General features: G+C 43.0%; 1 protein-coding gene across 1 annotated transcript in view; it reads left to right on the plus strand.

Annotated features, from left to right (window-relative positions):
- Window positions 1–13,231, plus strand: part of apc2 (APC regulator of WNT signaling pathway 2) — a 244,093-nt gene continuing 230,862 nt past the window's right edge. Inside the window, exon 1 of the mRNA XM_063032030.1 lies at window positions 1–82. Coding sequence (XP_062888100.1) covers window positions 29–82 — 54 coding nt within the window. The 5' untranslated portion in view covers window positions 1–28. The remainder of the gene's footprint in view (window positions 83–13,231) is intronic.

The raw sequence follows: 13,231 nt of genomic DNA on the forward strand, positions 1-13,231 counted from the left end.
TGCAGCATCTCGCCAGGCACAATCTTTCATGGGGTTGCTTTGGCTTCTTTCATTTCTACATTCTTCTCTTTTTGGAGATGAGGTAAGTCTGTACTGAATTTTAATGCTGGGTACACACAGGATTTAGCCCGTGTGTGGTTGTGTTGTTTGCTTCTGTTTTTGTTTGTGTGTGCGCACAATTAAACAGCATTCTGAAGGTACAGTCTGACAGGTCGCTCCATAGCTCATGAATAATAGCATCAGGCAACGATGCTTGTGTTTTGTTCTGTTTTTGATTCTCTTTATCTCTTGTACCAATCATTGCTTTTGCTGAGTTGAGTATTTCAATCCATTCACTAGATATGTGAGCCATGGGATAGGGCATCACTGCAGGGTGTTTGGAGACCACTGAATACATTCAGGCATGGAATTGTGTTTACGTTTTAGAAATGAGGATTCCTCAAGGTTAAACGCATGATAGATTGCATCTTGCCCCTAGGTTGGAGGCTGGCACATATACAAAAAGCAAATATTGCAAATGCTCTAAATATGAAGCAAGAAATAAAGATAAAGTAAAAACTCAGGGGCCCCTCTAGCATCTGAAATAAAATAATATTGCACAGGGACTTGTGTAACGGGAGCTTTTCCATTTGAAAGGTCATCATGGTTAATTTATTGAAAGTTGACCGATCTGCAGTCTATTTGCAGAATTTTCTGCATTTATTTATTTGTTTTAAACACAGATCTTGTGATACTTTTGAGAAAGAAGCAATAGATGAAACCCTTCCTTGCTATTTTGCAGGTTTGGGTGATCAAAGCGACTGTGTCTGGTAGTGTATTAATGACAAAGGATTGAATTTTTAAGAATTATCTGTGGGGCACAGATCACAAACTATCAAAGGAAATGTGTTGTCCTTGCCTGTGTGGCTCAGTAAATGGTCCTCCTGGCATTGATTCGGAAGGTTATGGATTTGAATCCTGTTCGGACTCAAGTGCAAAAAAGTCTCGGGTAATGTTCCCGTGTAGAGGCACTGTGCTTTCAGAGAGTCCAGGGAGTTATCCACAGGGTCATGTCAATATTCATTACCGAAACATCACAAAACTAAGTTATTTAACTATTACTGTGCTTCTCCTTCTGGGATCTTGCTGTACTGCAACTATACACTTAGCGGATACTTTACTAGGTAAACCTGCTCATTAATGCAAATATTTAATCAGCCAATCATGTGGCAGCAACTCAATGCATAAAAGAATGCGGTCATGATCAAGATGTTCAGTTATTCAGATCAAACATCAGAATGGGGAATAATGTGATTTAAGTGACTTTGACCATGGTGCCAGATGGGGTGATTTGAGTATCTCAGAAACTGCTCATCTCCTGGGATTTTTGCGCACAACAGTCTCTGAGCAGGGCTTCCCAACCTGGGGTCCACGGACATCTCAGTTCATGGTAAGGCTCCGGGGCATAAAAATTGTTTGGGAACCCCTGGTCTAGGGAATGGTGCGATAAACAAAAAAAAAATCATCCAGCGAGCAGCAGTTCTGTGGGAGAGAATCGCGTTGTGAATGGGAGAGGTCAGAGGAGAGCGGCGAGACTGTTTCAAGCCACAGGAAGGCTACAGTAACTCAGATAACCATGCGTTTCAACAGTAGTGAGCTGAGGAGCATCTTTGAACTTACAGCATGCCAAACCTTGAAGGAGGCGGGCTACAGCAGCAGAAAACCACGGACATACACTCAGTGGCTGCATTATTAGGTACAGGTCATACCTAATAAAGTGGCCACTGAGTGGACTGCAGGAATGATTGCACATCATAGGGTTAAATTATTCTGGGACATCCTTGAAGAGCAAATTACTATATATAAACACAAGCCTTCTCTTTGTTAGACACTTCGCCATCACCACCTGCTCCCTACCCTTCCATTTTGCTCCCTTCTTTGGATGTCCTGGATCCTGCCGAGCTAACTCTTCCGTAGATCTAGGCAGCACCTGCTGCCCGAGTGCCCATCTGCCTCTGAGACCCAGACAGCGCAATGCCGATGGGCTTCTGGACCATTGTGAGCTTTACCTAATTTCCTCGCCTTAGTGCCTCCACTGACAGGAGAGTGTCCCTTTGCCTGGAAGTGCTGGCTTGAAATAGGGCCCTGTCTGGATGTCCAGTCTGATTGCACAAATTAACTCTCCAATTAAGTGTCTAGTCTCCTTCCATAAAATATGAACTACTGGGCTGCAGTCGTACTGCACAATATTAATAATAAATGTGTTAATGCATTTGGCTGAAATTCATATGAAAGATTCATAGTGCGGTTTCTATAGGTTTTCAGCTCAATGAGACGCGGTTGGGAAGGTGAGTAGCAGGCTGTGGGTTACAGGTGCAGTTAGTGCTGGGATGGGGGTGGTCTTGGGTTAATTATCTGAGTATTCCAGGGGTGTGCTCTAGGTTAGTATCCTTCCAGAAGTTTGAGAGTCAAAATGTTAAAATCATAAGCACTGCTTTAATTTTGCCAATCAGTTAGAAAGAATATGTTTAACATTGTAATGATAAAAGGTTTTGTTGATCCTGTGACCTTGTATTGCCTACATTATCAGACAGCCAGTATTGAAACCATGTCAATCACTGTACCCTTTTATTTAATGTGTTGTATGGAAACACAGCTTTGAGCTCCCAGATGTTTTAATAAAATCTAACAGTATTTTTGATTATGTGCTTCCTCTTGGCATGACATTCTTCCTGTGTTAATGAAACACCACAATAGGACATGGGAGCAGAATTAGGCCATTCGTCCCATCAAGTCTGCTCTATTATCCCTCTCAACCTATTCTCTCACCTTCTCCCCATAACCTTTGATGCCCTGACTAACTAACAACCAATCAACCTCCACTTTAAATATACTCAATGACTTGGCCTCCTCAAACGTCTGTGGTAATGAATTCCACAGATTCACCACCCTTTGGCTGAAGAAATTTCTTCTCATCCCTGTTCTAAATGAACATCCCTCTATTCTGAGGCAGTACTAGACTCACCCACTGTAGGAAACATCCTGTCCACATCCCCACTATCTAGGCTAGTATTCAATAGGTCTCAATGAGATCCCTCCTTATTCTACTGAACTCCAGTGAGCACATCCTTAGAGTCATCAATCACACCTCACACATTAACCCTTTCATTCCAGTAATCAATATCCTGAACCTCCTCCAGTGCTAGCACATCTTTTCTTAGATAAGAGGCCCAAAACTGTTCAGAATACTCCACGTGCAGTCTGACCAATGCCTTATGAAGCCTCAGCATTACATCCTTGCTCTTACATTCTACTCCTCGAAATGAATGCTAACATTGCATCTGTCTTCGTTACCACCGACCCAACCTGCAAGTTAACCTTTAGGGAATCCTGCACAAGGACTCCAAAGTCCCTTTGCAACTTTGATTTTTGAATTGTCTCCCTATTTAGAAAATCGGTTACACCCTTATTCCTTCTACCAAAGTGCATGACCATACATTTCCCGACACTATATTTCATCTGCCATTTCTTTGCCCGTTCTCCTGCGGTCCCAGTAACAACACCCGCAGAACACCACTAGTCACTGGCAGCCAGCCGGAACAGGTCCCCTTTTGCCTCCAGCCAGTCAGCCAATCTTCTATCCATGCTGGTATCTTTCCTGTAATACCATGGGCTCTTATCTTGTTAAACATCTTCATGAGTGGCACTTTGACAAAGACCTTCTGAAAATCCAAGTAAACAACACCCACTGACTCTTCTTCATCTATTCTGCTTGTTATTTCCTCAAAGAATTCCAACATATTTGTCAAGCAAGATTTCTCCTTAAGGAAACCATGCTGACTTTGGCCTGCTTTATCATGCACCATCAAATACCCCAAAAACTTATCCTTAATAATGGACTCCAACATCTTCCCAACCACTGAAGTCAGGCTAACTGGTTTATAATTTCCTTCCTTCTGCCTTCCTCCCTTCTTAAAGAGTGGAGTGACATTTGCAATTTTCCAGTCCTCTGGAACCATTCCAACATCTAGTGATTCCTGAAAGATCATCATCTCTAATGCCTCCACAATCTCTTCAGCTTACCTCCATATTTCATCTTTTCCCTCCTTATTGCTTTTTTAATTGCCTTCTGTTGGCTTTTAAAAGCTTCTCAAACCTCTGACTTCTCACTAAATTTTGCTATATTGTATGCCCTGTCTTTTGTCTTTTTCCTGTCTTTGACTTCCCATGCCAGTCACAGTTGCATCATCCTCCTTTTAGAATACTTCAACTTTGGGATGTATCCTGCACTTTTCAAATTGTCCCGAGAAACTCCAGCCTTTGCTGTTCTACTGTCATCCCTGCTGGTGTCTCCTTTCAATCAACCTTGGCCAGCTCCTCTCATGTCTCTGTAATTCTCTTTACTCCGCTGTAATACTGATGCATCTAATTTTAGCTTTTCCTTCTCAAACTGTAGGGTGAACTCTATCATAATATGATCACTGTCTCCCAAGGATTCCTATAATCTTAAGCTCCCTAATCAAATCTGGGTCATTACACAACACCCAATTCAGAATTACCGTTCCCCTACTGGGCTCAACCACAACTGCTCTAAAAAGCCACCTCATAAGTATTATATACATTCCATTTTTTGGGATCCAAAACCAACCTGATTTTCCCAATCTACCTGCATATTGAAATCCCCCATGACTATTGTAATATTGCCCTTTTTACACACCTTTTCTATATCCCACTTCCTGGCTACTGTTCAGAGGCCTGTAAATAACTCCCATCTGGTTCTTCTTATCTTTGCAGTTTCTTAACTCTACCCACAAGGATTCTATATCTTCCAATCCTAAAGAGTTTATTTCATTTCTTTTTGCTAACAGAGCCACCCCACACCCTCTGCCGACCTGCCTGTCCTTTCAATACAATATGTATCCTTGGATATTAAACTCCCAATAATAATCCTCTTTCATCCACGACTCAGTGATGCCCATGATGTCATACCTGCCAATCTCCAACAGCGCTACAACATCATCTACCTTATTCAGTATTGGTGGAACTGAAAACATGACGTCAATGGGTGTGGAAACATTCTTCATTGAAGTGATCCTTTCTGCTTCTCTTGTTAATCTTGGCATCAGATCATGTCTCAATTACCCTTTACTGTAAGTAATACTCAACTGTCATAAGTGAGTCAATGTTGTATCAGCCAGAGTATACAAGCAGGGAAGTCACGACAAACCTTTATAAAGCAATAGTTCAGTCACAGCTGTGTCCACTTCAGGAAAGGTGATGTTTAGGAAGAGTACAAAGGTGACTTACCGAAGGGTTTTCAGGGATGAAGCATCTTTGTTCCATTGCTAGACTAGACTAGGGAAAATGGGCAGGCAAGGAGATAAGGAGAGAAAGGGAAAATGGATGGGGAATGTGAAGTGGGGGGGGGGGCATTACCAGAAGTTTGAGAAATTGATGTTCATGCCATTAGGTGCTCAGCCCCCCCTTCCCTTCTTCCAAGGCCTTCTGTCTTCTCCCTTCTCCAGCCCTCTACCTCTTTCACCAATCAACTTCCCAGCTCTTTACTGCATCCCTCCTCCTCCCAGTTTTACCTATCACTTTGTGTTTCTTCACACCACCCCCATCTTTTAAATCTATTCCTCATCTTTTTTTTCTCCAGTCCTGCCAAAGGGTCTCAGCCCAAAACGCCCACTGTACTTTTTATCATGGATGCTGCCTGGCCTGCTGAGCTCCTCCAGCATTTTATGTGTGTCGCTTGGATTTCCAGCGTCTGCAGGATTTTTCTTGTTTGTGATTGGACCGACCACTAACTTATTTGATTTACTTAGAGAAATAGCATGGCAACAAGTGCTTCCAGGACAACAAGTCCCTGCTCCCCAATTACACCCCTGTGAACAATTTTCACCAACGAACCTCTACGACTTTGGAATGTGGGAGGAAACAGGAGCACCGGGAGGAAACCCACGCGGTCATGGGGAGAACGTACAAACTCCTTACAGTGGTGGAACTGAACCTGGGTAGCTAGTGCTATAACAGCTAATTGCTACGCTACCGTGCCAATCTAAAAAGAAAAAAAAATCAACATCATCACCCTGGAGATGCCCCGAATTAAATCCCAGACCTAATACATGCAACACCTGCACTCTTCTGCAGAGCTATGTACATAGTCATAGTCATACTTTATTGATCCCGGGGGAAATTGGTTTTCGTTACAGTTGCTCCATAAATAATAAATAGTAATAGAACCATAAATAGTTAAATAGTAATATGTAAATTATGCCAGTAAATTATGAAATAAGTCCAGGACCAGCCTATTGACTCAGGGTGTCTGATCCTCCAAGGGAGGAGTTGTAAAGTTTGATGGCCCCAGGCAGGAATGACGCTCTGACGCTCTGTGTTGCATCTCGGTGGAATGAGTCTCTGGCTGAAAGTACTCCTGTGCCCACCCAGTACATTATGTAGTGGATGGGAGACATTGACCAAGATGGCATGCAACTTGGACAGCATCCTCTTTTCAGACACCACCGTGAGAGAGTCCAGTTCCATCCCCACAACATCACTGGCCCACATACATAACATTCTGAGCTTTGCACATGATTATAGTATCTTTAAGAAGAAACTTTAACTACAAGCTAAATATTTAAAAATATTAAAGGTATATCGTGGAAGAAAAACAAAGAATGAGAAATGATTGTAGAGTCCTTTGAAACAGTTGCTGTAGAGTGGATGTGTTGTGCTAAACATGAAGACATCCACTCATTAATCTGTTAAGAAAGTAGCCCTTGGGTTCATTTTTCAATCAAGATTGAGATTCCACCTCCAAAATTAAGCAAAGTTTAAAAGGATTGACAGGGAAATGGAATAATTTAATTGGAGCGAAGGGGTAAGTATGGTCTAATCATTACAAACAGAGGAAGTGGAGAGGGATGGTGGAAAAATTGTTCGGGAGGTAGTGGGGTTCGGGGCTTCTGCTGGCACAGGTGGGGGAAGATGGGTCGATGCTTCTGCTGCTGCTTCTGAGGGGGGGGAGGGTGCTTTGAGGCTTCAATGTTTCTATCATTCACTCAATGGCTTTCTTGTTACGTGGATCTCCGTGAAGAGTACGAATTTCAGGTTGTATACTGTATACATACTCTGATATTAACTCCAAGGTCCTTTTTTAATATAGTATCATATTAATGTCCTTGATAGAAAACTATAAGATAAAATTCTTCCATCCAGTTTGATGTTCCCATGGGTGCTGATTCTTGCTGGGAGACAGTACACAAGACATCAGAGCTCTCACTATTTTAAACAACCAGGCAGCAAGTGACTATATGATACATAGATTAAAGGTTATGTTTCTGGACCAATATTCTCCTGCTGTGACATGGTGTCAAACCAGCATGGGAGCTGATCAGCCGTAACTGGAACTGTGCTGCTGGGGATATCAGACTGGGGTCAAAACGTGGATTAAGGATGCTCTTTGAAAAAATCCAGCGTCCTCACCTTGGGCCAGCACGGTAGTGCAACTGTTAGTGTAACACTATTACAGTGCCAAGGATCTCTATCGCAGAGCGTAGCGGTTAGCACAACGCTTTGCAGTATCAGTGATCCAGGTTCAATTCCTATTGCTGTCTGGAAGGAGTTTCTATGTTCTCCCCATGACTGTGTGGGTTTCCTCTGGGTGCTCCAGTTTCCTCCCACAGTCCAAAGATGTACTGGGTAGTAGGTTAATTGGTCATTGTAAGCTGTCCCGTGATTAGGCTACATTTAAAGTGGGGGTTGCTGGGCGGTGTGGCTTGAAGAGCTGGAAGGGTCTACTCCATGCTGTAACCCAATAAATAAACAAATAAATAAATCGCCAATCAGTTCCTGCTTCTGCTAGTAAGGAGTTTGTATGTTCTCCCTGTTTCCTCTCATATTCCAAAAATGCACAGTTAGAGTTAGCAAGTTGTGGGCATGCTGCGTTGTCACCAGAAACTTGGCAACACTTGTGGGCTGCCCATCACAAGTCTCACAGATTTAATTTGACGTAAACGATGTATGTTTCCAGGTACATGTGGCAAACAAGGCTCATCTTATTTTCTAAAAATCTTAATCTAATCAAAGTAAAACAATAACATAATGCAGAATAAAGTCCAACAGCTACAGAGAAAGTGCAGTGCAGGTAAACAATAAGGTTCAAGATCATAACAAGGTAGATTGTGAGCTCAAGGGTCCATCTTATTGTATTAGGGAACTATTCAAAAACCTTAGAAAAGCTGGGTAGAAGCCTGGTGGTACATGCATTCAGGATTTTGTATATTCTGTCCGATGGCAGAAGGGAGAAAGAGAATGTCTGGGATGGTGGAGTATTTTTTATGCTGGCTGAATATATTTCCATTATAGCTTTGATCAAAAATCGCAGGAATATTTAGAAAGAAGGACAGAAAATGTTGGAAGTACTCATCAGGTCAGGCTGCATTACTGGAGGGAAAATTAGAGAGTTTATTGTTTTGATAGTAGATCATCCATCTGGAAGTTTTTCTTTCCACAGATGTTGCCTGATCTGCTGAAAATGTCAAGAAAATTCTTTTCGTAATTTCCATTCCAGGATCGGGACTATTTTGCTTTTGAGTCTGAAATATCTACCTGTGATCACTGTTCACATTATTCTCCACACCAGATTACTTGAATGTTCTACTGTGACTATTGTGTGCATTGCTATCAGAATTTGAGAAATGTTGGAAATTATTCCTGCGTGGATTATCTTGGGCAAATATACTTATTGATCTCTGGGATCATTTCATTGATTTGACAATGCAAAAAGGAATATAATTTAGCCTAGAATATTTGAAAGATGTCTTCTGTTGATATTTAACCTTTTGATTTCAGGCTACCAGAATCTTTGGAGCTTATCATGTTCATAGAGATTGAGTCATTGGGTAATTGTGTTGGTGGGTGCAGAGGACCAAGAGGAGAGATCCTACAGGGTGCAGCTGTACAAGAGATGTACAGAAAATAGTGTGCAGATACAGCATGTCATTAAAAAGGCAAACATAACAATGACCTTCATTGCAAGAGCACGGTAGCATTGTGGTTAACACGATGCTATTACAGCTTGGGGCGATGAAGAGTTCAGAGTTCAATTCCAGTGCCATTCTGTCTTCTCCATGGAGTGTGTAGGTTTTCTCTGGGTGCTCCAGTTACCTCCCATAGTCCAAAGATGTCCCAGGTAGGTTGATTGGTCATTGAAAATTGTCCCATGATTAGAATATTTTAGGGTTAATCTGGTTTGTCAGGGGTTGCTGGGGCGACATAGCTTGAAACGCCAGAAGGGCCTACTCCGCATTGTATTGCTAAAACACATTTTAAAAATACCAGTAGGATAGCCTCTGTATAATTTACAGGTTATTGGTGAAATCACACTGAGAACACTGTACTTAGGAAGGGATATGCTTGCTTTGAAGGCAATTCGGAAAAAATGAATACTAAAATTGATTCAAGAGGTGAAGTTATTGTCTCATGAAGAATGATCGATCCTATAGGGATTTAGAACCAGCATAGAAGATCTTACTGGAGGACGTTGACATCAAACATAGCACAGAATAGTACAGTACAGGAACAGGGCCCTCTTCCCACCATGTGGCATTCCATCAGCCTGCACATGATCTGTATCTCTCTATTTCCCCGTCAGTTCATGTGTATTTCTAGATATCTCTTAAATATTACCATTGTATCTGTTTCCACCGTATCCCATGGCAGGGCATTCCAGGCACCCATTCATCATCATCATCATCATGTTCCATGTTGTATGATGTGGTCAATCATGGTCTTTTCACTTGTTCTTCTTATTCTTTTCTCTATCCATGACCATGGTTGCTCCTGGCAATATTTTTCTACAGAAGTGCTTTGCCATTGCTTTCTTCTGGGCGGCGTCTTTACAAGACGAGTGACCCCGTCCATTATCAATACTCTCAGAGATCGCCTGCTTGGTGTCAGGGGTCACATAACCAGGCTTCATGTGACCCAGATTAGAAGGTTTCTTCTGTGTGTTTCATTTCCCATCCACATCCCAAAGTAGTGATGGTTTGTAGGTTAATTGGCCACTGCAAATTGCCCCGGTGTGTAGATGAATCGGGTGGCGGTGTGGAGATTGTCTCTACCAAAGGAGGTGTAAGGCGCTCCTTCCCTCTGCTAATCTGTAGGTCAGTCTTGGGCAAGGTGTAGCACCTGCTTAGCCCCACTTCCTCTCCCCCCTCCCCCGCCGATCAGGGTCATGTAAAGCCATGGGAGCTGGTGGTGGATGGTCACATGAGCAGGTGGTGCCTATCACAAGTCCTGGGTATGCCACCACTGAAACCAGGTGGACCATCTCTGAAGAGTATTGATAATGGCTGGGTTCACCTACCTTGATAAGGCACTGCCCAGAAGACGGCAATGGCAAACAACATCTGAAGAAAAATTTGCCAAGGGCAATCACGGTCATAAGACCATGATCGCCTATGTCATACACAAGAGAGTTGATGGAAAAGCGGGGAGAATAAAATAGGATTATCTTACCACTCATTCCACAATCTCTTTGATCCACCACCATCAGGAAGGAGCCACAGGAGCATCAGGACGAGGACTGCCAGACTGGGTAACAAGTTCTTCCCTCAGGCTGTGAGACTAATGAATACCCTGCCACCACTGAAATCTTGTCCCTTAGGACAACAAGCTGTTTACTGTACTGTTTACTCTTTGCCTGTGTTGGGCACTGCATGCATTTTAAATTATATGGAAAATAGGCCCTTCGGCTCGACTCATTCATGCCAATCAAGATGTCTGACTGAGTTTATGCCTTTTACCTGCATTCAGCTCATATCCCTTCCAGGAGTTCCCAACCTAGGGTCCACAGACCCCCCGGTTAACAGTAGGGGTCTATGGCATGAAAAAGGTTGGGAACCCCTGTTCTAAACCTTTCCTATCCACCTACCTGTCCAAATATCTTCTAAATGTTGTAATTGTATCTACATTTACCACTTCCCCCAGTAACTCGTTCCACAAAGGAACCCTGAAGTTCCTTTTAAGTCTTTACCTTCCCACTATGAAGCTATGATCTCTAGTTCTGGACTCCCTCACCCTGGTGAAAAAGCAGAGGTCTTTCACCTTCTCTGCGTCCCTCATGATTTCATAAACCCCTAGAAGGTCACAAGTACCTGGACAAGCTCTTGATACGGATGAGAGCTGGAAAATTGGACTCAATTTCTCTTTGTTTTAGCCAAAGTGTCTCATTATCAGTCACAAATATTCACGTTTTTGTGTCATTTTTTTTCTCTGGTGCAAAATAGCATCTTGCTGCTCCTCATCGATGTGGCAAGGTAAGTCATCCAAGACAGTTTAATAAACCCCTTCAGAAGCGAAAGAAGGAGACTGCTAGGCAGAAACCTCTCCCCAGATGAACGGCCCTCGTTTTTGCTGCTGTAACTGGGGCTGAGGCAAGGACATAGCGAGGCAGGCTGCCAGTCTGCTGCTGTGAGACAGACCATCTGAAACAGTGCAGCGAAAACTCCCTTTGTACTCCACGTAATTGCACAATGAACACTCCCTGAATCCCCCTGTGTCTGCCTTCTTGTGGTTTATAGCTCCCGGCGAGCTCCTTCTTGTGCTAGCATTGTTTAATTGTTCGCTGGAAGCTGTGCAAGAGAGTTTAATGAAGATTTAATTTAGAAGGACAGACGGCACAGAAAAAAAATGAATAATGCAAGAAAATACCTCATGTTTATGAGTATGGTTTTTGTTTGTAGATGAGTACCTGATTCCAGAATGACAGATTTCCCCACCTTTTTGTTGATTAAACACTACATACCCTAAATCACATGGTTTCTGTTGCCATGGTATCTTGTGTCTTATTACCCATTCCCCACTGACATCAGTTGACAACAGTAGATTTTTAATTCATAATGGTTTGTGTAATAGATTATGGGAGAAAGATGCATCAGAGACACCTTAACAAGGAGAAGCAAATGTTCGTGCTGGTGGTGTCTTACGCCTAGGCACAGCAAGATCCCACAAAAGCCAATGATATGAATGTTCATAAAAAAAATCTGCAGATGCTGGAAGTCTGAAATAGCAGAAAACATTAGAAACACTCTGAAAATCGGAGAGCAACTCTGAAAGAACATTTCAGGGCCAGAACCCTTCAAATGAAATTGAGAAAGTGAGTCGATGTAAATGTTCCATAGTACAGAAGACAGAGAAGTGGATAAAGGGAATATTTCTGTTAGGGAGAGACCAAACGAGGCATCTAAGATCAGATAATGGCTGTTTTCCATTGAGATGTTCTGCTAATAATAAGGCTGTCTGAGACACCCAGCAGCTGGTACACGATGGGATGAATATCTGGTTAATGCCTTTCATTGGGGGGTGCAAGTTAATGGATGAATTTTGGAGATGGGACGATGGATTATAACGCCCACAAGGGCGGCTACAGGGAATGGGTAGTGATTGGGGCAGGCCACTGGTCTGATCCACGTGGAAGGAGGCTTGGTCTACTGAACTCCCTCGATATTGCATCACGCACCTGGTAATGATCTTGGAGCAAGATGGCAGCAGCGGACAATGCGACCGACAGCAACGTCCCGCAGACAGTTCACGGAACTGCTTGTTTGGCGGCACCTGCCTGCGTTTGACTGGTCTTCCTCCCCCTCTCACCGGCTGCTGTCGGAGGAAGGCACAGGAGCCTTGAGCTACACGCTACAAGGATTGCTCGGTGAGGCTGTGGACTCATTTTGTGGGACTTTGAGGTTCATGATGCATGTATTTCTTGATTATGGTTACTCTTTTTGTTTGCTGTGCTGTGCAAGGGTGATCAATACAGACTGGAGTGCTTCAGCGAAGAATGCATTGCCCGTCAGCCAGCAGTAGACTAGAAGCGTGACACTGAACTAAACTGAATACAACTGGACTCCTGGTCTGATGTTTGAAATTCTATGTGTTGTTTGCTGACTTTTTGCCATTGGTTCTATTTGATTTCTTTTCCATGCGGTGAGAGTTTGATAGTTTCTAGAATGGGTTCCACGGGTTCTTCATTTTGTGGCTGCCTCCAGGAGGATGAATCTTAGAGTGGTATTCCGTATACGTACTTGGTGACAATAAATGTACTTTGAATCTTTGAATCCTTAACAAAATATCTAGGGAATTAGGCAATGCACCAGGATGGTAAGAAGATAGGAGGGTGGTGCTAACACAGGTGGTGTAGGGATAGGGACTGTTACTAAGATGAAGCAGTGTATGGAGAGTGTTGTCC

Source organism: Mobula hypostoma, chromosome 24 (genome assembly GCF_963921235.1).
Source record: "Mobula hypostoma chromosome 24, sMobHyp1.1, whole genome shotgun sequence".
Classification (NCBI taxonomy): Eukaryota; Metazoa; Chordata; class Chondrichthyes; order Myliobatiformes; family Myliobatidae; genus Mobula; species Mobula hypostoma.